Genomic DNA, 27,877 nt, shown 5'->3' on the forward strand with positions numbered 1-27,877 from the left:
GGGACCAGGACTTATCCTGGGAGCATGAACTGGCTTTTTTGAGCCCATTCCCTATTCTGGAATATGTTGGTCGCCTTGATGCTGGGGTAGGGGCTTGGTCCTTCCTCAACTTGGTATGCCAGACTTTGTTGACTCCCCAAAGGAAGCCTTACCCCCTCTGAGGAGTGGATGGAAGTGAGGTGAGGAGGAGGTGAGGGCAGGAGAAGGGGAGGGAGAGGGAACTGGGGTTAACATGTAAAATGAATAAAAAATTTAAAACATGAGTGATCAAGTGGGGATCAGGATAGTTGAAGCCAGAGAGTAAAGGCAAGAGACTTGTCAGAGGAAAGTCTGGGACCACACAGGGGCAAAGTACTTAATACAGGTAATCTAATTGGGCTCGTGAGTAAGGATGGGGGATGGGTACAGGCACCTGAAGCAGACAGATCATTCTCTGTAGTTCCAGTACTCTCCAAGAGGAATGAAAAAACACAGAGATCACCAGCCATGCCTGGACAAAGCAATTTATTAGAGTGTTGCAGTGGAGGCTTCCACACAGGATTATCTGAGATAGGCTATTGGCTTCTCTTAACTTAGTTTCCTGCTGGAGCTTTCTAGCTCTGTGCCTGACTGTTCTGCTTCATAAACTCCCTGATGACTAAGTCCTCCAAGCTTGCAGAAGCAGCAGAGGGGAATGGAAGGTTAGCAAACCCCTTCCCGAGCTTTCTCCACATTCTTGATTCTAGAGAGGCATTTCCTTTCCTGCTCCTCAGCCCTCCCCTCCACAGGGCTTGTTTCCCTTTTGAATCTGTCTAGACAATGGTACAGCAGGAGTGTTAGAAAGGAGGGTCAGATAGAGGGAAGGAATTAAAACAAGACAAGGATGATGTGGATAGAATGGACCCTAAATCAACAGTTTAAAATAGAAAAGGGGCAACCAACCCAGTTTTGCCTGGGGATAAGTGTTCATAAGGACAACTTAGCAACAGAATAGGGTTTTGGAGAGAAGGAAAGAGGAAAAATGGAAGCGATGAGGGGGAAGAACAATTACAAGAAGAGCAGCAGATGATGGACAGGGAGACAGACAGGAAAATGAGGGCTGTGGAAAGCACTAGACTGTGACATGAAGCTAAATCATGCTTCCGGTTCACAGTCTTGAAAACAACATTTGGAGGATGCTTTTAAAAGTTCCATCATAAAACAGCAATAGGCAAGGGAGTGGGATGGGGCTTCCAAGCCTCACAGTGATTTACCTGGTAGCAACTGTGGCAAGCATGGAGAGGGAGAAAAAATGGAACCGAAGCTCATAAGTGGCTCTGCAGTTTTATGAAGAAATTTCTTTGTTCTCCTCTCTCCTTTGTTTATGGGTCTTCCCCTTCCCTATATGTCCCCTAAAATTAAGAAATTCTATTTGCCTATTGTCATTCCATCTGAGCCACTCTTTCCCAAGAACAGCTTGGCCCCCAGCCCCTCAGGATGATTGTTTCTAGGAGCCTCACCTGATCTCTCACTAAGAGATGGCTTTGGATGGATCAGAATCAGGGGCAGCTCCACACCAACATCACTGCAAGTATTCCAAGGTTAAGTTACTGAAGTCCTGAAAGGGCCTGATCACTGACCTTGCTTCAGTTTTAACAGTCTAGGAGGCCCTTGTTCTTCAGAGGACTCTTTTGGCCTCTTCATGCCCTCTTCCTCCCTGCCTTGCCTCAGTTCTGTCACCCTAGCGTCTCACCTGGCTGAAAGACCTCCTAGGATGCTGTGAAGAAAATTGCAAATTAGAGAGGAATCAACCCAGTTTCGATGGGGATAAAGAATCAAAGCTATTTTAGTAACAGAATAGGGCTTTAGCAAGGGAAAATGATTTGTTCGTGGAGTTCACAGGTTTGTGAACTTAGTCTCCAAGAAGTGGAGCCCCTTGAGTGGGTCAGTCTAACAACCCCTGCACAGACAACTGGAAGCCTGCACTTACCCACCCCCTCCCATAGGACACCATCAGGTTGACTCTAACTTTGTAGGACACCAGGATCCCCAGGAGCTCCTTGTCCATTCCAGGTTGAAGAATTCACATTTTAGTGTCAATTTTGGGGTATTAGGAATAGAATTGAATTTAGCTCCCTCAAATCCTTCCTGTGCTTTCTATTACCATGCCCCATTGCCTTTGTCTTTTCCCAGAAGATATCAGGCTGTAATTGCTTCTTCCTAAAATTCCATTTGACTGTTTTACTGTCTGTTCGAGGGCTTATTTTTTTTAATTGATTATTTTGCTTATTTGTTTTAGGAGCCAAAGCAATCTAGCCTCATCTACTTCTCCCTTTTCTGCCCTAACTCCTAAACACCTATGTTATAAGCAGTTTCCCACAAACCTGGTTCCAGAGTTGCATCAGCCCCAAATAACACACAAAGACACTGTATTAGATATAAAACCGTTGGACTGTTACTAGCATTTCTTATTGGCTAGCTCTGTCTTAAATATTAACCCATTTCTATTAATCTAAGTGTTTTCACGTGGTCTTATTTTACCGGAGAGAGGGTCCAGTCCTCTTCTCTCAAGTCCCTACATCTTGCCTCCTCTCTACTACATCTCCAAGCATCCTCCTTGTCTCCTAGGCCCACCTATCTTGCTTTCCTATTTGCCAACAGTGCATTATTCATTAACCAATAAGAGAAACATATTTACAGAAGGCATCTCCCAGCACACCTAGAACACACTCTAGGCAGACTGGTCTTCTTTTTGTGCTCCTTAAAATGCCATGTGGGATTACTACCTTCTAGCTTTTCCCCTTGCCATGTTCCAAGTCTGGAAAGTTCCTTTCTTCTATTTTTAGTATCCAGGTTTTACAGACATTCTTCAAGCTCTAGCTCATTCTATTTCCTTTGAGAATCTCTTGCCAGCTATGTTGGCTTTTAACTTCTATTGAACTCATAATATGAGCCATGTGTAGCTAACACTTAACTGTTGGATTACATTTGCATTCATCTATGTTCCTCATCTAGGCCTTATATTGACTGAAGGCAAATACTGTCTTACATTTCTTTGTATATTCTCATTGTATTGCATAGGAATGGACAGTTAGTAAGTGCTCAATAAAAACCTACTGGTTTCAAAAGTAAGATATCAAAAGCTGTAAGGATCTTGGGGTAGTCTTTTGGTTGCTTTGGGGTGCTGATCTCTCTGAAAACTAATGCTCCTTGAATAATTTCTAAGGCTATTTTTTACAAATAATGACAAGTTGCTTGATAAGGCATGAGGAGAATTGGGCATTTATGATTGTAGATGGTAGACAAATGGCTTTGATGAGAAACACATGCTTATCTGAAGGCATAGAACCAAATGAACAGCATCAAAGAATTCTACCAATTCCTGTCACATAATTTCATTTTGTGTCCTCATTTTCCACCATTTCTCATCTCCTAACCTTCCAGGCTATTCTATCTTCTCTAGATAGTAACTATTGTAGAGATCACGTTTAGAGCAATGGAATTTAATAGAATCCTGTCTGCCTCATAATTACTCAACCTTGAACAAGTTCCTTGTCTTTAAACCTCAGAGTTCTTTTTTTTGGGGGGGGGGTGTTTCGAGACAGGGTTTCTCTGTGTGGCTCTAGCTACCCTGGCACTCGCTCTGTAGACCAGGCTGGCCTTGAACTCACAGAGATCCACCTGCCTCTCCCTCATGAGTGCTGAGATTAAAGGTGTGTGCCACCACCAACTGGCATAAACCTCAGAGTTCTTGTGTGTAAATGGAATAACATATCTGGTTAGGGTCAAAGATGAAAGTCCTGAGTTCATCCTCAGAAACAATAAACCCAACCAACCCTCTGGCCAGTGTACATAAATAGTATTCTTAGGAAGATAATATTGATGTAAAGTATTTGTGAATTGTGTCTTTTTCTTCGTTTTTATTATTATTACATTTTTATTTATCTATCTTGTCCCCTCATATGGTTGTGGGGGTGCAGGTGCCATGGTAAACACATGGAGGTCAGAGGACAAGAACTGGTTCTTTCCTTCACTATGTGGGTCCTAGAGATTGAACTTAAGCAGTCAGCTTAACTTTTACTTGTTGAGTCATCACACCAGCCCTTGTTTGTATCATTTTGTTGTGGCAGGGTCTTGCTGTATAGCCTATGGAGGCCTCAAACTTGTGATTCTTCTACCTCCGTGATGACCACTAAGTGTGCTAGGATTACAAGCATGACCCCCCATGACTGGTTTGGACTTTAAAATCTTATATAACAAAGAACTTCTGTTCTCTGCATTTTCCTTTCTTAGCACCTAAGACCTAAGCTTACTATTGGTCCCATAAGCATTCATTTACCTTGAGGTTGGCTCTGAGGCCTGTGAGTGTGCTGAATACTGGCTGAGGGGCATTTTAAAAGACAAATAGGCTCAACTGAAGAGGATAGCTTAAGGGTAGGAAGTAGAGGTTGCAAATTACCTATGAACTTACATTGTGCTAGAGGCCAAATTGGCGGCTTCATGTTTGAATTTGCCATCTAGTGCCAGGCTCTGTTTCTGGTAGATGACAGCCAGGAGTGGGGTTACTGCAAAGGGGTGGGAGAAGCTTGAGTTAGCAGCTACACCAGTAAAAGGGGGCTATGAGAGGAGTTATAATGTAAAGAATAGGATATTGGGAGGGGGGTCAACAACCTCCCTGTCCATCAGGGCCTGGAGTTGTAGGGGCTGAGCTGACAGAAAGAAGCTTTGAATAGTCTGTGCCCAGGGACCAGGGCCTGGTTCCAGGGGTGAAAACTGCACTTTCTGTATATCCAGCTGTACAGGATCACTGAGTAGAAGCCAGAGGATAAGATAGCTCTGCAACCACAGACTATCTCTTACTACCCTTAAAGCTTTGTGTTTACTTGGGGACAAGGAAAGTCCTCTCTCACAGAATGCCTTGAACCCTAGATGTTCTGTAGACCAAGGGATTACAAATTGGCCCACTGGCTAAATCTGCCCTGTTTCTTGTTTATTTGTGGCCTGCAATCTGAGAATGATGATCAGAGTTGTAGATGGCCAAAATAAATTAAAAGGGCCATATTCTATGACATAGATATTATATAAAATTCAAATTTTAGAGTCCATGAATTCAGTTTGTTTAGAATACTGCAACATGTTTTCATATCTATAGTATCTATGACAGTTCCAGTACAACAGCAGCAGAGTTATTGCAGTTGCAACCGAGACTTGATAGCCCACAGAATGTAAATATGTGACATGTCTGCCAACCCATGTCCGAGAGTGGAGAAGAGAAATCAGAGGGACTCAGAACAGGACATCCAAGTTGGTGGCAATGGTGCTATGGTAACTAGGTCTGTTTCTGTCCTAAGAGCAGGATCTGTGGTAGAGGTTTAAGGCAAGGATTTGGAGAAGACTGAAGAATAACTCTTAGGGATTTTCTCATCCAGATTTTCTCCACAGAAACTCTTCAATTCAAAGTCAACCCCACATGGCTGCAAAGAATCAGGAACAAAAAAAATTGTATTTCCAGTTTTATCACTCTCTCCTTTGTGGGACTACATGAAAATGTCTTCATCCCTTAGCTGTCTGTTTTTTTCCAGTCTTGTCCATCTGTCTTTCTTCCTATGCCCCATTGTAACTCAGATGCCTAGGAATTAAAGGCTTGGCCCCAGCTTATATTTCTTTTATTTTTGAGACAGAGTCTCACTGTGTAGCCCTGGCTGACCTGGAACCTACTGTTGTGACCAGGTTGGCTTCAAATTCAACAGAGATCTGCCTACCTCAATCTCCCAATTGCTGGGATTAAAAATGTGTATCACCACACCTAGCTCAGCTGATGTTTCTATTGAGAGGTGGTAAAAATTTTTAAGTATTGAAACCTCTTAAGAGAGGTTGAGGAAGTTTGGTTATTGCAGGCATGAACTTCTTGGTATTCTTTTTGCTCCCTGGACACTATGAGGTGACCAGGCCTCTTCTGCCGTGTACTCCCATCGTGATGTACTATGTTGCCACAAGCCCAAATCAACTGAGTTGCCATAGACTGAACCATGATGCAAGAAAAGAAAAATCCTTCCCTCTTTTTAAGTTGGTTATGTCATTGGTGGAAAGGTGACTAGTTCATTGTCTTCCCTTCCCTTTCCTCAATCTTCAAGCACAGGCTGCATTGTCACTGAAAAGTGCAGGATAGAAACCATCTAAGAAATCAAAAGGAACTCAGCAAAATAGGGACACCTTTCCTGTTCTTTTACATTTTAATCTTCTCTGGAAACTGCCTGAGACTTGAGGTCAGTACCTAAAGTGTGAAAGGGTTTGTACAGAAGCCACTCCTGTAAAGCTGTGAGGGGTCCCTGGTTGCTGATGTGTTATGAGTAGTTTTCCCGCCAGCCTGGTCCCAGAGCCGCATCAACCCCAAATAATACACAGAGACCCCAAATAGGTGGAGACAGGTTGATCCCTGTGGCTTAGTGGCCAGCCAGCTAGCCTAAACTAGCCAATGAGCCTCAGAACAGTGAGAGATGCAGTATCAGAAAACATGGTATATGGTGCCTCTTGAAGAATGACACCCAAGGTTGACCTCTGGCCTTCACACATACCTGCACATACATGAGCAAACTAACTGTTAGAAATCAGTAAATATATATATATATATATATATATATATATATATATATATATGCCATTCTAAAAGTTTGCAAAGAACGAGGACAGATTCTTAACAGAAGTACAAGTGGAATGAATGACCAATAATTCATGTAGTCTCAGTAGTAATCAGATGCATTCAAATTAAGCCACAGTGGAAAGACATTTCATACAGATCAGATTATCAAAAATATTAAAACAAGACAACACTAAGTATTCATGATGATGTAGCCCAATTGGAGTTCAAATGAATGACTGGTGGGAGATGAATTAATATAACCACTTTGGAAAAATTCTGCTATTCAGTAGAATTGAATCTTTTATCATCTTCACTTATGAATGAGGTAAGGCCCTTGTTAGAGAAGCCTTATGCAGTATCCTGTTACAGATGGTTCTTTCCCACCAGCCTGGTCCCATAGCCACGCCAGCCCCAAATGAACATTCAGAGATTTATATTAATTATAATACTGTTGGCCAATGACTAGGGTTTTGATTGGCTAGCTGTCTTAATTATTAACCCATTTCTATCAATTTATGTATTGCCACAAGTCTGTGGCTTATCTGGTAATCCCCAGCATGGTGTTTCTCCTCCAGCAGCATCATGACTCTGTTCAGCGGGCTCACTCTGCCTACGTTTCCGAGAATCCTCCTCTTCTCCTAGACCCACCTAGCTTCCTGCTTAGCCAATCAGTGTTTTATTCATTAACCAATATGAGAAACATATACAGAATAACAACTCCCATCAGCACCCATCTTTTTTTTTCTGTTTCACCTTCTGCCACCTAAGGATACAACATTCCTCCCCTCTGGAGGGTCAAGCAACAAGGCACAATTTTAGATGCAAAGATAAGACTTTACCAGAGAATTGAACATGTTAATTAATCATTTGAATTTGGATTTGCCAGGCTACTGATTGGTGAAAAAATAAATTTCTCTTCCTTATATATCACCCTGTCTTGTGTATTTTGGTATAGCAGCATTAATGTACTAAGAAATATATTAACATGATTAAATATATTTTAAAAAGTGAGTAAAAAAACTTCTATCAGCAGAATTTAATGTGCATTGTCTTTTTTTTAATTAGGGCTTTTTGTTCTTTTTAAAATATTTATTTATTTATTTATTTATTTATTTATTTGGTATATAACATTCTGCCTGCATGTATCCCCTGCAGGCCAGAAGAGAGCACCAGATCTCATTAAGGATGGTTGTGAGCCACCATGTGGTTGCTGGGATTTGAACTCAGGACCTCTGGAAGAACAGTCAGAGCTCTTAACCTCTGAGCCATCTCTCCAGCCCTGTGCAGTGTCTTACCATTTATATAAAGCTTAAAACAAACAACATAGTAATTGATTGTCAAGACATAAATGTGAAGTGTAAGTATACAAGCATCATGGAACAAATAAACAACACTAAATCTAGGAGAATGGTTACCTGGTAGGAGAAAAGAGAAGGATAAGGGAGAGAGACCCTAAGGACACGGAAAACTTCAGGTTCTATAGTTCTTTTCAAAGCTAGGTAGTAGATATAACTTTTATGCCTGAAATATTTAATAGTTAAATTGAGTTAACAAGATTTAAGGTCAGGTGCCAGCAAGACAATTCAATAGGTGAAAGTGTGTGTTTCACAAGCTGGACAACTTCATTTCAATCCCTGGAACCCACAAAAAGCCGGAAGTGGTGGCTTGCACTGTAATTCCTGCATTCATAAAGTGAGTTGGGACAGAGGCAGGAAAATTGTCCAGAACTTCATGTGTCAGCCAGACAGAGTAGCAGAAACATGAGAGATCTCAAGATAAAAGGATAGAACTGATACTCTAAAGTTGTTCTCTGACCTCCACTCACACTCTACTCGCATCTGCATTGATACACATGTATTATATACATCTGTGTACATAGAAACACATGACAATAATAACAAAATAATAACAAAATTTCAAAAAAGATTCAGTGTCAAGATATCTTATCGCGGTTTAATAAGGATCAGGATAAACAATTAGGCCGAACAGATGTTTATTCAGGGAGAAATAACTCACAACGTAGTAGACAGGTGAACACCAGCAGGTTCCTGCTTCCAAGAATGTCTCCAGAAGTCCTCCTGTCCCCATGCGGCTTGCAAGAGAGCATTCTCCTGCCCTTCCTCAGACCTAGTAACCCAAGTCACTTCTGTCCCTGGCTCCACCCCAATGGGCGTGGTCAGTGCCACAGACGGAGACAAAGTGAATATCCCACTATAATATCTGGATTTTTTTTTTTTCAAGATAGGGCTTCTCTGTATTGCTTTGGAACCTGTCCTGGAACTAGCTCTATAGACCAGGCTGGCCTCAAACTCATAATGATCCGCCTGCCTCTGCCTCCCGAGTGCTGGAACTAAAGGCATGCACCACCAATGACCAGATGATATCTGGATTCTAACAGGGCCTATACAAATCCCTTGGCTTCCCTGGATCTGTTAATATAACTGCCATAAATAGGACTGGACCTGGAGAGATGGCTCAGTGGGTAAGAATGCTTGTTCTACAACCACGAGGACTGAGTTACAATCTCCAGAACCCACATAAAAAGCTGGGCATGGATGCATGTGCTTGTAATCCTAGCATTTGTGAGAAGAGACAATCAGATCCTAGAAGGTCACTGGCCATTCTGCCTATCCAAAATGGTGGGTTTAGTTCAATGAGAGACCCTCATCTTTAGTGAATAAGGTGGAGAGGAATAGCGGAAGACATCTAGAGGTCTCCTCTGGCCTTGGCATGTGAGTGAATAGGCATGCATACCTGTATACTCACAGACATGTACTACCACCACATTCATACAACACATACATGCCCTCAATACACAAATAGTACTGCACGGTGAGCCATAACTCTATTATGTAGACTTCACAACCTTTAAGTAAAGAAAAAATTAGGCAGTGGCTCACGATTCCTTTCCTTCTACTTATTTATTTATGTATTTATTTATTTTGACACAGGGTGTCATGTAGCCTGAGGTGGTCTTGCACTCCTGAGTATATGCCACCATGTCTGTTTCCTGCAATGCTGAGGATTGAACTCAGGACTTCATACATGCTAGACAAACACTCTTCAAGTAAGCTATATCCCCAGTCAGGTTTAGGAATTCAACTCACTCAGATCTAGACTCCAGAGCCTAGACTCATTTGTACCAAATTTCACTCAGAGGATGGTTATAAGGAGTTAATGTATAAAAAAATTCCTTTGATGTCTAATGTGGTATTTAGATATAGTCCCAGCACCTGGGAGGTGGAGGCAGGAAGATCAGGACTTAACAACTAACCTTAGCTACAAAGTGAGTTTAAGGCCAGAATGAGCTACATGAGACCCCAAACGAAGAAAAATAATTTTATTTGGAAAAATCCATAGACATGAATGATTGATGATTATGATGATAATGATGATAGAAATCTTGGCAAAAAAAAAATGGAACAGGTACAAATGAACTCATACTTTGCAACTGTTATCTAAGAAATATATTCATACTCTAGGTATACTCCAAAACTAAAGTGACAGGGATGGAATCGAGGGAAGGTGGAGAACAGAGATGGGTAGCTTTAAGTCTATCTAGGGCTTTAAGACAGAGAGCTTTAATACAGTGAAAGTAAGATGATGTTCATAAAGCAACAAAACATATAGCTGGGAGTAAATTTCAGAAATATGTATGATTTAAATGAATAATAATATAAAACTCTGCTAAAGAGACAAAAAAGGAAATTCAAAGGAGAAGAAAAACATACATCTATTTTCTAAGTAAACATGTATTTTGGGGGAAATGAGTTCTGACTATGTAGCTCCATTGGCCCGAAAGTCACTCTGCACTCCACCTGACCTGGAACTTGTACTTTGAATCCTGCTTCAGCCTCTTAGGCGCTGAGATATATGTAGGCCATCATGCCACGCAACATGCAATTTTTAAAATTAAGTATTTCCTTTCCTATGTTATTCTGAGCATTTTTAGGAATTCGGGGCAATTAGATTTTAGAAACAGAGTATTTGTTACTTATAAATAAGTTAGCTAATTTGTGGTTATACTGAAAGTTTCTCTGATATTTGAAACTGGCCAGATTGCTTATCTATGGTGCTTAATCTCAGAGATGACAGCTCTTTTATCCCTCAACAGCTAAAGGCTGTTTCTAGACTAATAGTCACCAACTGGTTCTGAATCTTTTTCCCAGTTGAACCCAATTTTTAGTCCAGTTAGATCACAGCGGGGTTAATCCATAGTGAGAATTAAAAGGGAAAAATACAGTGGAAAATATTTCAGTGCAATCTTGAACTAGGGTTCTGCTGCCAGAGTGCTGTCTCCTGCTGTTACTGCCTGTGGTTATTATTCCTTTGGAATTTTTGTTAAAGGTAAGTTTAGGAAGTTTCTCTCTCTCTCTCTCTCTCTCTCTCTCTCTCTCTCTTTCTCTCTCTCTCTCTCTCTCCCTCCCTTTCTCCCTACCCCCTCTCTCTCTCACACGCACACTTGAAAAAGACATGAAAAAATTAGATGGAATGACATATATCAGAGCTTGCAAAATGGAAGCCTGAGGGACACTTAGAGTGCAATAAATAAATAAACAAATAAATAAACATATGAATATAATATATATATATATATAAAGTCCTATCATGCCTTTAAAAATCTTTTAGTGAGTTGTTAGCACTTGAAAGCCATAAAATTTATGTAAAAATATAGACTTTTCTGTGCATTGGTTCACTCCATAGGCAGACTAAGCTTAAAATGAAACAAGTAGTCAAGCAGGAACACCATACCAATAATGGGGAAAACCAGAAATTTTATAAGACGTTATTTTAATTTCAACACATGTGCTTGTTTTGTGTGATTTTGAAAAGTATAATTTTATTTGTTCTCTAGAAATCTAGTTACTTTGAATACTCTTTGGAGAAAAAATAAGCAATCTGAGCTCCATTTCCAGCTCTTTTTATAACCCAAAGAATGTGACTCCATTAGGCTGAACTTCCTGGTTGTCAGGACCCAGCAGATAAAGCATGCACAGTGCCTGCTGTTTTTTGTTTTTCTCATGCCCCTCTGATCTAGGCCTCTCAGTCAGGTGGCTTCCATCCCAAAGACAAATACTCAGGTTTGGATAAGGAACAACCCACAGATCCAGAGCAATAGACAGAATTCTTTCTTTTTCTTTAAATTAGAAAAGAGCTTTTTTTTTTACATACCAATCCAAGCTCCCTCTCCCTCCCCTCCTCCCCTGCCCCCCACCAACCCCCCATCTTACCCCTTTTCTGCTCCCCAGGGAGGGTGAGGCCTTCCATGGGGAGTCTTCAAAGTCTGATAGATAGAATTCTTATGTGGACGTCCTGGCCAAGGAATTTATGTTGAATATTTCCTGAGACAAGGGAAAGGAGGAAAGCTCAGTTATTTAAACCATTTTCCACATCACACTCCAATATCCCAACGAGGTGCACCCAGTGTAATAGAAATTTAATTCCTCAGATACCACACCAGTACCCAGTGCTTCCTATTCTCCCCCCTACCTAGGGCACCTCTTCAGGTACACACTTAGCAACCAGACAAGGGGAAAACACCTCCCTATTTTCTGTAAGTCAGTCTCTGTCTGTCTGCCTGCCTCTCTCCCTCCCCCTCTTTATTTGTGTGTGTGTGCACACATGTGCACGTGTACATGCATGCATGTGTATAGCATATTGTGAAACCAAGAAGGATGTCCAGTGTTTTCCTTGCTTGCTCCCCACCTTATTTTTTAACCCTTTCTATTTATCCCAATTGATCCTACTCTGTCTCTTAAATGAGTGTCTTGACCTGTATGATACTGAACTTCACCTGGAACACAGTCATTGGCGATACATGCTTGTTAAGTATATGAATGAATAAATGACTGGATTATTTCTCTGTTTGTCCCTGAAATGGACGTGACCCTGAATTAGGATGTTTTTGACCTCCAACTGACAAGGAAGAAAGGGGAAAAGTGTAGGAGAGAAGGGGTTGCTGCTCTGGCTTTCTTGGTGTTGGTGGTAGAAGCCTCTGTGGAAGCTAAAGGCCCTTCTTGCCCTTACTTATCATCCCACTTATTACTTTCCTCAAGATTTCCCACCCTAACCCCACCCATCTCTTCAGGTGTTAAGTAACCATAGAGAGGGAAATGTCTTCCTGGTGTTTCCCTTCAATACATACTAGGCCTGGTCAGAGGGATGAGTTGGGGGGTGGTGAGTTCTAGTAGTCTCTTGTATCAGCCTGAAGACCCATTGCCTGCATCAGGAAAGATGCTCCTCTCCTTCCTCTAAAGGAGATGCTAAAGGCAAGGATCGTAGGCTTAGAATGGGCTAGGAGCAGGGAGATTTAGAATATTACCTGAGGAAAGAGAAGTGCACACCAGCCTCCAGCTCTGGTTGCTAAGCTGGCCTCCCAGCCTCTTGTATCAACAGTCCTCTGAATGTGTAGATTGGTGGGAGTCAGAGAACAAGAATAGGGTTGAGGTGGGTGGCATGAAACGCTGCCATAATTAGCTCAGGGGCCAAGAGTTTGGAAAAGAGATTAGCGAGTACAGATTAGTGCCTATGAGATCAGCTGGTTGTTATTGAGGGGGTAGGACAGGGCTAGGAGAGTCTGATGAGGTTACTGAATGAAAAAAAGAAAGAAATAAAAAGGAGGGCATGACTGCTCCTGCGTACGGTGGAAGGGTCCAGAGTAACCATGACCCGGAGCCAGGCCATGTGAATGAGACCATGAGACCAAGAGGCCAAAGGGGCCAAAAAGGTAAAAGGAGTAAAAAGGATCACTTAGCCTATAAGGCTGGATTATGTTAAGGAAGAGCCACTGGGGGAGGGGGTTCCCAGACCCTGGGCTGGCAAGTTCGGGGTAGGGGTTGAGGTATGTTAGCCATTCCCTATAACAGATAGGGACCAAGGGATTCTTGGAGAGCCTGAAGGCCAGGTCTGCTTTGACATGTAAATAGGTACCTTAGCCATTTGTCAGGGTTTGAGGCCTAACAGTTATAGGTGACTGTGTTTAAGAAGGGAATTAGTGGGGCTTGAACTTGTGAAGCTTCACACATGAAGGCTGGGATCAAAGACAAGCTGTAATTCTTGAAGGTGAAGAATAGGAAAGGGTAAAAATAGGTGCGCTCACAGTGTGGACCTTCATTTGTTTGATCAACTTGGATCATATTCCAACCTCTGTATCTTTCACCATCTGTTCCTGGCCACATGAAAGCCAAGAGTGTGGGAAAGAGTAGCCTTTCCCAGAAGCCCCCTCTTGGGACTTTGGACTCTTGAAGCCTGGTAGCAATCAGAAATCGTGATTATCCTGGCTCCTGTGTACAGCAGAAACCAGTCTTGTAGAGGTGGAAATAGAGATACCTTTGAATTTATTTCAATAAAGAGGAAGACATCACAGCATTCCTGGCCTAGGGGCAGGTTCTTTGCTAGACTAGCAGAGCATTACACTTTCAGGGAACAGGCAGTTGGCATTTGTATGGCCCAGACCTAGAATAACTTCCCCACCTCTCACTGCCCAGCTCTTGAGTCTTTCCAATCCCTGAAACTAGGTCCGTGCTCTAAACAGCTTCCCTCATCTTGTGTGACCACCCATGGAATTAGAGAGATTTCTGTCCCTGCAGTTGCCAGGGCCTCCAGAACAGTAGCAACAAAATTATCTCTATTTCTTGTTTTTCTCATAGGCCCTGGCTCCACCTCTGGAGGCCTGAAGCATGTGGAAGCAGAAATTCCAAAGTCTGAGGATCCAGGACTCTGAGCCCCTTTACCCTCTACTTAGCCCTAGCTGGTCTTTTTTATTTACTTAAATACACAATCTTCAACCCTTGAGATGGGTTCTCTAGTCCTCAAAGGATAACTGTGGCTGTGGCTTAGAAGGCTGGCTGTACTGGGACTTCTTTCTCACTGGGGCCCTATGCACGGCAGAGATAGAACTATCAAGATTAACATATGGCTGGGTGTGGTAGCACATGCCTCTAATCTCAGCACTCAGGAGGTGGAGGCAAGGTGGATCTCTGTTAGTTCCAGGACAGCCAAGGCTACATAGACCCTGTCTCAAAAATTAACATATGAGAAATTGTCACATGAATGAAACAAATGACAGAGAAATAGCCTAGCACTCAAAACCAAGGCATACATGTATGGGACAGAGTATTCGTGTGAGAAAAGTCTCTGAAATACATATGATGGAAAAGGCAAGTGCTATATTAATAACCCATAAAAAGTCACAACTGTGGCCCAGTGCCACTGAGCTTCCAGTTCTCTGCTTCACTTCCTTGACTGGAAATGTTCTTTTTCTTAATAAGCAGTCTCTGTAACTGCCACTGTCCAGGTGTCCCTGGTCCAATTTCTATAGGTCATAAGAATCTGGACATGCAGTAGGGCTTCCTGCAAATTCCAATATCTGCCTCTAACCCCTAGATAGAATCCTTGTATTCCTTTGCACAGTTGACTGAGTCAGCCGGTGCTGTTCGTGACCAGTGTGCACCTCAGGGCCTTCTCAGTTAATTGCTCTGTGTCTCTCACAGGCATTTCCAGATAGCTAGAGAAACTCAGATTCTACTGGGACTGTAATGAGACAGAAACTAAGCTTTGGAATGTGAGAAAAAGCCAAAAAACTTGCTAAGGTTGGTGACTATGGGAAAGGTAAATGCCAGAATCAATCCGACTCATGCTCAAAGCCCACTCTCCCTTTTAGGTGCTTATCCCTTCTTTGAAGTCAGGTTGTGATCGGCTCAGTGGGAAGAAAGGAGACCTGGGAGGCATTTAACTCTTTATTACTATTGAACTTAAATCTTTATCTCCTTTTCTGAGTATTTGCAATTTGGGGCTGTGATAATTTGTAGATGGTAAAATGCACATTTTTTTTTTTTTTTTTTTTGAGATCACTGTGTAGTTTAGGCTGGCTTGGAACTCACAACTCCTGGCTTAACTTCTACAGTGTTAGATTACAGGCATATGCCACCATGCCCAGAATAATGCACAAATCTTGAATGCACTTCAGTAAATCCTTGCTATGATGGGTTGAATATTGACCCTCACAAATATCAGATCATAATTGAAGCCTATAAATATTACCTTATGTGGTGAAAGGGGTTTTGCTCATGTGATTAGGATTCCTTCCCCCGCCTACTTTTTTGTTTGTTTGTGTTTGTTTTTATTTTTTGAGACATGGTTTATCGTGGTTTAATAAGGATCTGGATAAACAATTAGGCCGAACAGATGTTTATTCAGTGAGAAATAACTCACAACATAGACAGGTGAACACCAGCAGGTTCCTGCTTCCAAGAATGCCTTCAGAAGTCCTCCTGTCCAGGTGGGGCTTGCACCATTCTCCTGCTCCTCCTCAGACGTAGTAACCCAGGTCACTTCCATCCCTGGCTCCACCCCCAATGGGCGTGGTCAGTGCCACAGAAGGAGACAAAGTGAATATCCCACTACAATGGTTTCTCTGTGTAACAGTTCTGGCTATCTTGGAACTTGCTTTCAAGACCAGGCTGGTCTCGAACTCACTGAGATCTGCCTGCCTCTGCCTCCTGAGTGCATGATTAGGATTCTTAAAATAGAGAGATTATTCTGGGTTATCTGATTTACCGGGGTTACCTAGTTTACTATGAAAGAGAAGCGAGCTGGGTGAGATGATACACATCTTTAATCCCAGCTTTTGGGAAGCAGAAGCAGATTGATCGTTGAATTCAAGGCCAGCCTAGTTACAATAATGAGTGCCAGACGAGCCGCAGCTACACAGTGAGAGCCTGTCTAAAAAGCAAACAAAGACTAGATTTGATTGTAGAGACAACAATATGAAGACTGAAGCAGGACGCTATCACTGTTGGCATTGAAGACAGAGGAAGAAGCCAGAGCTGCACAATGCAGCTGAAAACACAAGGAAAAGCTTTCTCTCCACAGACTCCCTCCACAGTTTAAGCGAAGCCCTGCTGATGTTTTAATTTTAGTCCATTAATGCTGATTTCAGACTTCTGAGGTCTGGATTTGTAGAAAACTATTGTGCATTACCGTAAGTCAAGTCTGTAATAATTAGTTGTAATATCTATATACCCTGTGTATATCCACAGCCCTGAAAATTCCCTTGTCCCCATATTAGCAATCTCCCAAAGAGAACTATCATCATCTTTTTATTTTATATGGAGTATCTGCATTTTCCAAGGATGCAGGGCAAAGGGATACATCTGATAGACTGTTGGGAGCAATATTGTTGTGTCCTTATCCACTCCCATTCTGCATACTCCAGTTAGAATCACTGTGTGAGGAAGGGGTGGCTTTTTCAGTAAGGGTTGTAGAACACAGGATTGCTCACCAACTCAGTAGCCCTCTCCCCAACTTTGTAGACAGAGTTACCAATTTTAGAGGTATCTACCCTCTTCCAGTGCTTTTCTCAACAAATCAGTTAGGGTTGTTTCATCTCTTTGAAAGTGACTGGGTTTTCTAGGCAGGATGAAATTCAGGCCACTGAGATGTGAGAGGAAATATGCAGGGGAGATTCTGAAAAAGGTTTCCTGAATGATGAAAAATGATAAAAATAAATGCACAGGAAGAGAGGCCTTCCTCTCTTCTCATTGAAGAGTGCTGAGTTTGGATGCGAAGCCCGAACTGCCAGAGTCTCTTGTGACCATGAGAATTCCTAACAGCATGCTGAGGGTTGCAGATCAGAAAGATGGAAAGAATCTAGATGTGTACATTACTGAACTGCTGAATCTGTTCCTGGACTTAAGTGCAAGCTAATATACATTTCCTTTTCTAAAGTTAGCTAAAATGTTCTGTTATTGTAACTGAAAGCAAATCAATAGATTTTAAAAATATTTTATTAGTATGTGTTAATTATACATAACAGGTTTCATTATGACATTTCCAGACATGAACATAATACATTTTGACTGTGTTCACCCTCATCAGTCTTTCTTGTCCCTTACCCTCTTCTCAACCAGTCCCCTTTAGTTATCATGTCTGTTTTCTCCCAGTGAGATTGGGGTTATTTACAGGAGCATGGGTTAGACTTTGTTTACAGGAGCCAGGGCACCTTACCAGCAGCAACACCATTGAAGAAAATGTCTCTCCCTCTATACCATCAATCATTAGCTACACATAAATCCTCGGGGAGGTGTGGGGCCTCATGAGCTCCTCCGCCTTCCACAATGGGGGTGTAGATGAGTCCAATTCTGTTTAGATCTTGTACAGGTAATTATAGCTGCAGTAAATCTAGGACTGTACCAGCCATGCCGGGCCTGGAACTCAGTGTTCCATACTGCTCCCCCATCTTTCTCTGGCTCTTACATCCTTTCCAAATCACCAGATTTGAGTGGGATGTGAATAAGGGCATTGGCTCAGTGGGGGAGGATGGAAAGGTGAGAGATGGATCAGCTACTGGGAACTACCTACATGATCTCATTTAGAAAGACAAGAAGGGCACACTAAGCTGGGTGTGGTGTCACATGCCTGAAATCCTAGCACTTTGGAGGCTGGAGTAGGAGGACTGCTGACTTCAAGACCAGCCTGGGCTACTTAGTGAGTTATAGGCCAACCTGGGATACAGGGTGAGACCATTTTTTAAAAGCCTGCCACCCCCCACCCAATTTTTTAAAGGCACACTAAAGAGAAGATACATACGCAAAGCTAATGAGAGTTTAACTGTATGGAGCCAGTCACGTTCATGTGATTTCACAGGTAAGTTTGAATTACCCAGGGTTCCAGTTACTGTTTCTGTCCATCAAGGTTTAATTTTCAGAAGGTGACCTCATTTTTTCACTTTGTAAGGAAAACACTCTGAATATAGCCTCAAAATACACCACCTAAGAACGATGCAGATGGCACCAGCCAGCCACTATGCTGAGCTCTTATGTGTGTTGTCTGACTTTCTCCTCACCACAGTTCAGATCCTAGAATCCGGACAGCACACCTGAGGGAATGGAGGTCCAGGGAGGCCTGTTCACAGTCACACAACTGATAGGTTATGAAGCTGTAATTCATCCTTAGGACCGTCTGCCTACGCTTTTCAACTATATTGTTACCTTCCATTAATTCCCTCCCTCATTCCCTCTTCCCTTCTTTCCTTCCTTCCTTCCTCATTCCTTCTTTCTCCCTTTTCTCCCTCCTTCCTTTCCTCTCCTTCTTTCTTCCTTCCTCCCTCCATTCTAATTTAAGGAGATGAGAAAACATCATTCCCCCATTTTCTACTCTAGTCCCCAAGTAAACAGTAGACATTTCAGAGAAATTACCATCAATACTTTTTATGAATATTGCATGTGAGGGACCAGGAAGGAGAGGACTGAGAAAACATGGAGTACTAGAATGGACGTGTTATCACCAATAATGGCATGGAAACACTTAATTATGTATTAAGACAAGTTCTGAATTGATATCAAATACTCGTGTGGAAGTAACCTACAACAAACTACCTATACAGGGGAAGGTTATAGATGTACAAACCATTCAATTAAAAAAAAAAAACAGACTTTGGGAGCACATTCCCCATGGAAGGATACTCCCTTTGCCTAGAGGCAGGAGGGAGGGCCCAGACCCTACTCGAAATGACTTGACAGATTTTGATGATCCCTCCTGGAAGGCACCACCCTCCATGTGGAGTGGGGGGGATGGGATGGGAGGGGTGGGGGGGAATGAGAAGGACGGTGGGAGAGGGAACTGGGATCGATATGTAAAATAAGAAAAAATAATAAATATATAAAACAAAAACAAAAAACCATAATTTTCATTCATTTATTCACACAGTCAACATTCTTTGAAAAGTTACTATATGCAGGGTACTTTTTTTTCTTAAGTCTGGATTGGAAGGCATTGTTGGACAACCACACACCTCATTTGGAAACCTCTATTTTCTAGATCATAACTTTATATAAAGGCTATGAGGACAGGCGCTCTGGATCAAGTTTAGTGATTAGAGGATCAGGAGATGGGTAAAAACACAAATGAATGTAATTATAGGAAGTCTGTGATATGTGCCACAATTTCTATTGAAAATCAAATGCCATGAGAACATGCAAAGTAAGTATTTTAAGTATTTATTTTTAATTGTGTATTTGTGTGTGTGTGTGTGTGTGTGTGTGTGTGTACGTGTGTGTTTACGCATGCATGTGCGTGCTCCTGAGTGTAGGTGCCCACAAAGGTTGGACAAGATCGTCAGATCCTTTGGAGCTGGAATTACAGGTGGTTGTGAGCACATGTGGGTGCTGGGACTCAAACTTAGGTCCTCTGTAGGAGCAACAAGTGCTCAAGTACTGAAATTTCTCTCCAGCTGAGACAGAAATTTGAGAAGGAGAGGGGAAGGAGAGAGAGAGAGAGAGAGAGACAGAGACAGAGAGAGAGGCAGAGAGAGGCAGAGAGAGATAGAGGGCTATGCTGGAATCTCTTTGTCATTAGAAGCACTGATGACATCTTGCAGGTGTGGTGGTGCATATTGTAGTAACAGCACCAAGGAGGATGAGTGGCACATCACAGGTTTAAAGCAAACCTGGGCTACAGAGCAAGATCTTGTCCCAAAAGAAAAGAAAAGAAAAGAAAAGAAAATCACCAATACCATCTAAATGGCGGTTAACATCATGAGGGTAATTTCCTGAGGGAACCTGGAGAGGGCAAAGTGAGAAAGAGGTGGTGGAGAAGGGGAAGAGGAGAGAAAGAAGGGTGGTAGAAGGGAGGGGAGCCTGCTTTGGGGAAGAGCCACATTTGGTGGAAGAATGATAAAAAGGAGATGGGGAAAGGGGTCAGGAGAGGAAAGAGCAGAAACCAAGCAATGCAAGCCACAGAGAGCAAAGTGAAGATGCAGTTCAGAGACTATCAGTCTGATCTATGCTGCTTTGTTCCCCCTGGGAGGGTGGTAGAAGCTGGGGCTTCCACTGGGGGTGTTGGGGGAGGTCTTTTTCTAAAGTAGCCACTGGGCGGCAGTGACAGCAGCTGCTGCTGCAGCAGCTGTGTCCAGGAACAAGCAGAAACCTGCTTAGACTTGCCAGGTGAAGCCTGGCAGATTAAATTAGGGGAACCCCTTGAGTTAAGCCAGCTTGAAGCAGCAGAGCAGGAAGCTGGTTCATGCCAAATCTTTTCTAAGGTGGCACTTCTCCATGACTAGAGTCTGTAGCAAGTCTCAAGACATACTTCACGTCTTCTAAAGAGGTCAAATTCATTCCTGGGAACAGAATAATGTGAAGGAAAATATTACAGACTTGCAGCGTTTTAGGACTTACAAGGTTTTGTACAGCTACTGATCAGTTCCTATTCTGATACCTATAGTTTGGTGTTACTATTCCCATTTCACTGTTGAGGAAATTGTCAGAAGTAGTTGCCCAGGGTCATATAGACAATAAACAGAACAAGGATTTGAATACAAGCTTACCTAGCTCCAAACACTTAGGCTTTTTTATATGACATTCCAGCAGTCAGTAGGCCAGGACTCAGGTTATGCCTGATTTAACCCTGAAACAGGACAGGGTCTTCAGGTTCTTCCCATATCCAGAGTTGTAGGCCTTCCAAGAGATCCAGCTCCTGGATTCTAGAGTCTCTTTTGAAGGCTTACCCCCTCCTCTCCCTTCCAGGATGCAGTTAGGTCACATTCTTGGGACCTGAGGATCAGGTTCTGAGTCTTCATTGCTTCCAAGCTCCATTTAAAGATTCTGCTCCAGCCTGCTTATCCCTCCCAACAAGTACTGCACACCTTATCCACAGCATCTTCCAGACCCAATTTACCTGGTATGCCAGAGACTTATGAAGTCATATTAATTTCCTGATACCTCAGACCCATACCTGCTGTCAACTGTTCTCTGTCATTAGGCTTTTAATAGTGGAAACTTGTTCTGCATGCCTTCTCTACTGTATTAAGACTAGTTTCTTCTAGAGTGATGGAGAGAGACAAAGTGCTGTGTAGGAAGGGGTGGGATGTGTAAGGGAAGATTATTGGCTAGCATCCACAGGGAGATATGAACTGCTTCCTGGCCATCTGTTCTCACATGTGTCATAGGCATCTTAAAACATATATGCTGGAAAATGAACTTCCCTTCTTTCCCCAAATGTGCTTTCTTATAGCCTTCCCTGGGGCTGTTTATAGGAGTTCCCTTTTTCTAGATGTTCAGGCAAGAAACCTGGAATTAATTCTTTTTTGACAGAATCTTAGTATGTGACACAGGCTGTCCTTGAACTTGGAGCAATCCTCCCAATCCCAACTACTGACGTCACAGGCCTGTATGATTGTAACCAGGCCTGGCTTGGAGGCACTCTTGATGTCTCTTTTCCTCTCATGGCCCACATCAGTGAATTTTGTCCCTATGTTCACATCATACCCAGAATATGATGACTTCTTGTAACCTTTGACACTCTGATCCACATGACCACCATCCACATTATCAGTAGTCTCTTCCTGTGCTACTAACCCTGCTATCTAGTCTCAGCACAGAGCTCTCTGGAGAGCAGGTCAGACCATGGCACTTCTCTCCAAAGCCTCTGTGGCCTTACACTGGCTCACAAGGGCCCACAGGGGCCTTCAATATCTGGTCCCTTTCAAATGCTCTAACCTCATATTCTGTTTCCCTTCTGCAAAGTACCCAGTCTTTATTCAACATTCTTCATTATATCCTTAATTTTTCTCTATAAGAATGATCATACTCTTTATATTTTATTAATTTATTACCTCCAATATTATCTAACTCCTATTAAGTTGATAGATTTAAATTGTTTTGTTTTTCTAAATTTTATGTGCATTGGTGTTTTGCCTTTATGTATGTCTGAATGAGAGTCCTGGGTCTTCTGGAACTAGATTTACAGAGAGCTGTAAGCCACCATGTGTCTACCTGGAATTTAATCCAGATCCTCTGGAAGAGCAGTCAGCACTCTTAACCACTGAGTCATCTCTCCAGCCCAAGCTGACAGGTTTTACTCTATTTTGTTCCCTTCTAGTGAACTACCAGGATTTAGAACAGAAAGCTCCTGAGAAATGTTTTCTGACCCTTTCCCAGAACTGATCCAGTACTTTGGAGGATCAACCATACTCGGGCTGTAGAGATGGCTCAGTGGTTAAGAGCACTAGCTGCTCTTCCAGAGGTCCTGGGTCTAATTCCCAGCACCCACATGGCAGCTCACAACTGTCTGTAACTCCAGTTCCAGGAGATCTGACACCTTCACACCAATGCACATAAAATAAGTTTAAATAAACTAGTTTTAAAAAGTTATCATACTCATTAAATTATGGATGTTAGAGTTTGGTCCATGGCAGGCTTGTTTGGGTTCAAATTATCAAAATACACAAACTATCTGTACTTTAATTTTCTTATCAGTAAAGCAGGGGCAGTAATAGAACCTATCTGATAGGGAGACTGTGGAATCATCAATAGGTATAAAGTCCTTAGAGCAGTGCCTAACATAGAGTAAGGCCTAGACAAACATTTGCTATAATTAAATGCATATAGAGTAAAGGTGGTTATCAGTAGTTTACATTTTCAGAAGTCCTTCAGTGTGTTGACTTGCTGTTGTCCATGTTAAAATTCATTTCCCATATTTCTACACCCATAAACTTATATGATCTTCCTGTAATTTAATTATCTTCAGTGACCTGGCTCTTTATCTGTAAACTTGGATGTCTCCTTGTGTACACAATCATTTTGAAGCTGTTAAATAGTAATCTCACTGGGTCCCAGTTTCCCAATCTGTGTGCTGAGTGGGTTGGACTAGATAACCTCCGAGGGTTTTTCTAGCTCTGGCAATCTGCTGGGATGGGACAGGAGGAGGGATAGGCGCCACCCAGAGTCCCACCCCCAAGAATATGCCCTCTGGCTGCCAAGAGGAAGGGTGACAGAGTCAGCTGGGCTCAGCTTCAAGGGCACTGGGTAGGAGTCTTGCTAAGTTTCCTAGGCAAGGGTGGTGGTGGTGCTCCTGGGCTGGAAGCAGGTGTGAAGTGTGCGGCTTCAGAGGGATGTAAGAGTACAGAGAACTAGGACCAGGGTGAAAGGCGAGGGAGAGAGGCCCTTATTGCCAGGACAGAGCTGTGGTGGTGAGTTAGATGCCATTTTGAGCCTGGGTATCTTCCCTTTAGATGGTGCTGGTGAGTCTCCACCCTCTGCAGCGAGCCAGGCTCTGCAGGCGAGGAAGCTGCAGAACACCATTGACGGCCTACTGAATCCCAGCAGTGCCTGATGCCCATTAGTTCCTGGGCTGGACTCAGGGAGCTGGGTAGGAGCTGGGCCAAGGGAGCTTGGCTAAGGGAGCAGGGTAGGGGCTGGGCTAAGGGAGCAGGGTAGGGGCTGGGCTAAGGGAGCAGGGTAGGGGCTGGGCTAAGGGAACTGGGGTAGGGGCCGGCAGGCCTGAGTTGCCCTTGGATTTGCTCCTCCTAGCTCTCCTTGGTGCTTTTCGTCTTTTGTTGTATGTTTGTCAGGAGTGGGAAAATATGGAAATCAGACACTCACTTCTGTCCTTTCTACCTCTAGGGGGCCATGACCAGTTCAGAATCCTTGCTATTCACCTCTCTAGGCCCCAGTCAAAATTCTGGAGATGGTGGTTGCAAGTTTAATGAGGAGTTCAAGTTCATCTTGTTGCCTGTGAGCTACGGGGTTGTCTTTGTGCTGGGCCTAGCCCTCAATGCTCCAACCCTCTGGCTGTTCCTCTTCCGCCTTCGACCCTGGGATGCAACAGCCACTTACATGTTCCATTTGGCATTGTCAGACACCTTGTATGTGCTGTCACTGCCCACCCTCGTCTACTACTATGCTGCCAGAAACCACTGGCCCTTTGGCACTGGCTTCTGCAAGTTTGTCCGCTTTCTCTTCTACTGGAACCTCTACTGCAGTGTCCTTTTCCTCACCTGCATCAGTGTGCACCGCTACCTGGGCATCTGCCACCCACTGCGGGCCCTACGCTGGGGCCAGCCTCGATTTGCAAGACTTCTCTGTCTAGCTGTTTGGTTGGTGGTAGCTGGCTGCCTCGTGCCCAACCTGTTCTTTGTAACAACTAGCCCCAATGGAACCACCACTCTGTGTCATGACACCACTCGGCCTGAGGAGTTTGACCACTATGTGCACTTCAGTTCGGCAGTTATGGTGCTGCTCTTTGGCTTGCCCTTCTTGGTAACCCTGGTCTGCTATGGACTCATGGCCCGGCGACTATACCGACCTTTGCCGGGAGCTGGACAGTCATCATCTCGGCTCCGTTCCCTCCGCACCATTGCTGTTGTGCTGACTGTCTTCGCTGTCTGTTTTGTGCCTTTCCACATCACCCGCACGGTTTATTACCTGGCAAGGCTGTTGAAAGCTGACTGCCGGGTGCTGAACATTGTCAACGTGGTCTACAAAGTGACCCGGCCCCTGGCTAGTGCTAATAGCTGTCTGGATCCAGTACTCTATCTGTTCACTGGGGACAAGTATCGAAGCCAGCTGCAGCAGCTATGCAGAGGTAGCGGGCCCCAGCCCCGAACAACTGCCTCCTCCCTGGCCTTGGTGACCCTACATGAGGAAAGCAGCATCAGGTGGGCAGACACCCACCAGGACATCATCTTCCCTACCTATGGGGGAGACAGTACCCTGGGCACTGGGTATGAAAGGAAGGGGGCTAACTGCAGGACAGAGGGAAGTGAGCCCATTAGTGACACTTGATAAGGGCATCAGCTGCCATCTTTTTAGTCAAAGGTTGGAGCAGTTACTCCTCTGCCTCTACTTCTTTCTCTTTTTATGTCTCTTCCTGGAGCCACTGATCCTGTTTCTAGACCTGGCAAGGCTTCCTCAGTGCTCTTCATCCTCTCTGCTTCCCCCAGTTCCTTCCACAGCATGCAATTCTCCAACCAGAGTAGACAATCTGACTAGAGGGGTGAAGGGTGGAGCAATCTCAAAACTGGCCTGTTGTACATAATGGAGCAAGCCAGAATGTGCTAGCATATCACAGATGCCATATTACTATATGGAGCATCCACACCCACTTCCTGGCTCCCTCTCAAAGACAAGCTAGTCTTACCTGCTAAGATGCTGAAATAGGGTACAAGGCCTCTGAACCTGCTTGCCAGGGCCCCACAAGCAGCTAGAAGCCTCGAGCTGTTGAACTGCTGAGCATCCATGAGGTAGAGTAGTACTCTTGAGTGATGACCCTGTGGAGCCTCAGGAGGCGGAGTCTAGGGTGGTAGCAACTTTGGAAACAAGAGACTAGACCCACCTCTGCGACTGTGGAGACCATACTTGATAGCTCCCATATGTTTAATGAAAGGAAGAGTGGGCAGCTCTGACTGAGTAGGAAGAAGACCTCTAGAGTTCATGGCTCCAAGTTCAAGAACAGATGGGCAGAACAGGTTTGTGCAAAGGATAGGGCGGTGACAGGAATAGACGCCCAGAACTAGCTCTTCAATGGTCTCTCCCCTTTCTCTAGCTCTAGTTAGATAAAGGATAAACCTGTCACCAGCTCGTTCTGAATCAGGCTGTAGGATTTCAAGGCCGGGGTGGGGCACTCAGTTTTCCACCCGTTCAATCCTCTTGCCACAACACTCAATGGGCTTGGAGTATCTGGTGGGTGTATGGAGTGGGATACTAAATCCTGGGCTCAAGAAGTCTGAGTTTCTGGGTGGCTTTCATGAGAAGGGAAATCTATTTTCAGCCTCTTTCCCTATGAAATCACCTTAGAGCCTACTGGTCTTTGGAGTCAGGCCCCAGCCTTTGCTGACCTCTCTGATCTCTTACTCGTCTACTGATACCAAATTCTTATTGGCCTTTAAGTATTCTCTCTGTCTCTGGAGAGTAGGAAAGGGAGGGACTAGGCTGCAGAGAAAACAATCTTAATGCCTCTCTGCCCTCCTTTCCTTTCTTTAAAGGGATCTCTCACCCTTGGAACACAAGAGTTCTACTAGGAGTAAATTAACTGACCTTTAGGATTCTTGCCAGGTTCCCACTCTTATGGCCACAGTCCCTTTGCCTGCCACCTCTCTTACCTGTCAGCTCCACACGGTAAGATTATTCTCTTCATTATAACTCATTCAAGTGCCTCCATTTTCAGGCCCCATAACTCCAAGCTGTTTAGTCAAGACTAACTTCTTGGACTTAATAGTTTGTTACTTTATCTCCCCACCCTCAGGATCTGTCTATGTACCTCTATCTAGCCTAGAGCTAGCTACAGAGACCTGGATGGACTTGAACCACAGATCCACCTACCTTTTTGCCTCTCAAGTGCTGGGATTAAAGGCATATTCCACCAGGCTTGGTTAATACCTCAACTTCTCTATGTTTCATTCACAATCTGCTTAGATGTCACATTTTGTCTTTATCCCTTCCTTCCTCCTGGTCCCTGAATGAAGGACCTAGTTCCTTTTTCTCTGTCTTTTCATCTTTGTCAGTTATTGCCATCATTGATTTTATACTTTACACTGATTTTATATCTTAAAAAAAAAAAAAAGACATGGGCACTCATGCCCTAACCTTGCTGTCTCATCTTGCCTCCATTCTGTTAGTCTCTATTCATTTCAGCACTGCATTTCCTGGAAGAGTGTTATACACCCCACTTACTCACAGAACTGTTTCAAACTCTCCAAATTGGATTTCCTCCCACTCTCCTGCTCTTAGAACACAAATAACGTCTTTGGCAAGAACTTTAACAATATTTTTCCTACTTTTATCCCTTTTTGACCTCTCTACTTCAATTGACTCTATTGCATGTCTTTTATAGTTTTTTAAAAGTACAAAATACCATTTAAAAACGTCACTGTCATAACACTGAAGGAAATGTGGAGAGAAAAGATTCACCTATTTCAAACCCATATTTTCATTTTCCATACTTCATGTTTTCTAAGTTTGTATCCCTGTATTATAGAACTCTAACCACAGTGTATGGAAGTTTGTTTTTTAGGGTATTTAGAGTTGGTAGTAGAGGCAAGAGGGTCATTAGTTCAAAGTCAGCCTAGGCTACATAGTGAGACCCTGTATCCTTTCTCCATTTTGATGCAGTCTTCCACATTTATTATTTCAATAGCTATATAAAATTACTTCCATTGGTAGATTATATCTTATTAGGCTACCCCCAGATTATTGGATGTTTAGGTAGCTCAATTTTTCTGTGCTTTGAATATCTTCCTATTCGTGGCCTTTTTCTTCTTTGCAATTCTATCTCTAGTACAAGTTCTCAGGAATAAGATTACCAGACCAAAGAGCATGAACATTTTTATGGATTGTGATTTTTCAAAATGACTGCATAAATTTTTACTGTCACAATGATATATGGCGATCCTAGTCTCACTGCAGTTCCAGCATTAGACTTTATAGGAAATCTTTCTGTATGGTAAACATTCAATTTGTTAATTTCACTTTTTTGCTTACTTATGGCATTGAACACTTTCTCTTG

General features: G+C 43.2%; 2 protein-coding genes across 2 annotated transcripts; one reads left to right on the forward strand and one right to left on the reverse strand.

The window, feature by feature from the left end:
- Nucleotides 1–593: 593 nt before the first annotated feature.
- Arr3 (arrestin 3) lies at nt 594–21,173 on the reverse strand. Its single transcript, XM_051179030.1, is given in 8 exon segments — nt 594–651; nt 1,233–1,242; nt 1,479–1,543; nt 1,712–1,735; nt 1,953–2,042; nt 4,433–4,767; nt 5,367–5,432; nt 21,102–21,173. Coding segments are annotated over 8 exon segments (720 nt in total).
- Nucleotides 21,174–23,619: 2,446 nt separating this feature from the next.
- Nucleotides 23,620–25,178, forward strand: P2ry4 (pyrimidinergic receptor P2Y4). Its single transcript, XM_051179027.1, has 2 exons — nt 23,620–23,743; nt 23,998–25,178. Exon 2 carries the CDS (start codon nt 24,004–24,006, stop codon nt 25,156–25,158), a length of 1,155 nt encoding a protein of 384 aa, XP_051034984.1. The 5' UTR covers nt 23,620–23,743; nt 23,998–24,003; the 3' UTR covers nt 25,159–25,178.
- Nucleotides 25,179–27,877: the final 2,699 nt, after the last annotated feature.

The sequence above is a fragment of the Phodopus roborovskii genome, unplaced genomic scaffold (genome assembly GCF_943737965.1).
Source record: "Phodopus roborovskii unplaced genomic scaffold, PHOROB, whole genome shotgun sequence".
Classification (NCBI taxonomy): domain Eukaryota; kingdom Metazoa; phylum Chordata; class Mammalia; order Rodentia; family Cricetidae; genus Phodopus; species Phodopus roborovskii.